The 1187-nt window shown below is 63.9% G+C and overlaps 1 protein-coding gene across 1 annotated transcript in view; it reads right to left on the bottom strand.

Annotated features, from left to right (window-relative positions):
- Positions 1-318: 318 nt before the first annotated feature.
- The window catches only part of LOC103914092 (dimethylaniline monooxygenase [N-oxide-forming] 5-like), a 4185-nt gene continuing 3316 nt past the window's right edge, over positions 319-1187 (bottom strand). Inside the window, exon 6 of the mRNA XM_009320700.1 lies at positions 319-437. Coding sequence (XP_009318975.1) covers positions 319-437 — 119 coding nt within the window. The remainder of the gene's footprint in view (positions 438-1187) is intronic.

The raw sequence follows: 1187 nt of genomic DNA on the forward strand, positions 1-1187 counted from the left end.
TGGCCGAGATTCGCCGCGTCAGGTCTTGTCTTGCCTGGGTGCTCTGCCCCTGCCAGCATCGCCGTGGCAGGCGGTCTGGCACCCGAGGCATGTCCAAATTCCTCAGGATGGGAAGGAGCAGCCCATGGGACTCAGGGTACAGATGTCCCTGCGCTGCTCAGGCAAAAGCCTGGCTCACCACGATGGCTGCAAGGCGGCCATGCCATCGTCCATGACCAGGATGGCACAGCCAGCTGCTGCCTCCCAAACACAGCTGGGCACCATCTGCCCAGGCTCCGGGGGTGTATGCTCGGGCTGCAGCCACAGGGGGGGGTTGCCTCACTTACCCTTGAAGATGCGGGTGGCCCAGCGACACTGGAGCTCAGAGATGGGCATGATGGCGCCCAGGGGCTGGATGAGGCCGATGAAAGCCAGCGTCGGCTTCTCTATGTGCATGTATGCATGCATGCAGCCCATGCTGCCGCGGAGCTGGAGCTGTGCCGCCGGCACGAGGCCGACCTCAAACCCATGCACATCCTCCTGGCATGCAGGGGGACAGGGTGGTGTCAGTAACGGGACAGACGCCTGGCTCTGTTTAACAAGCTTTTATCCAGTTAGGAAGTCTGTTAATGCCTTTGCTGCTTAGCTCTTGTGTGAGTGTAGCCAGTGGTGGCTCAGCCGGGTTATAGCCAACAGGAAAGCCGGTGCATCCCCGCTGGGTTGAAAGTGCTGGCTGAGAGGGACTGGATTTTACCCTGCATGTGAGCAGGTTTCCTTGTCTGTCTCCGGCTCCCCGGGAGGAGGTGCAGAGCAGGCACCGAGGTGTTATTTCGGCAGCCGGGGAGGCTCCACGCACCCCGAGCTTGTGGTGTGGCCACGAGGGGGCCATGCCAGGCAGGACGAGGGCTCCTGTCAGCACTGGGGTGCACAGGCTGCTGTGGGGCTCGGGGTGGCCCAGCCAGCCCCACTGGCACACTGCAAAGCCTCCCTTCCCTCTGGGCAGCCCAGCAAGAGCAGGCACCTACAAGTAAGCAAAAATGACGGCGAGGACAGCCACGGCCCCAACCAGCTTGAAGATGAGGGGCACGGTGGGGGCCAAGGGGTGCTCCTCCACGTGCCGCGTCTGCAGGGGCTTGATGATGCGCTGCCGCTGGGTGAGGATGGCCTCCCTGGGGGCTGCCCACCCGCCCGGGGCCCGCCGGCGGCAC

Source organism: Pygoscelis adeliae, unplaced genomic scaffold (genome assembly GCF_000699105.1).
Source record: "Pygoscelis adeliae isolate BGI_AS28 unplaced genomic scaffold, ASM69910v1 Scaffold402, whole genome shotgun sequence".
Classification (NCBI taxonomy): Eukaryota; Metazoa; Chordata; class Aves; order Sphenisciformes; family Spheniscidae; genus Pygoscelis; species Pygoscelis adeliae.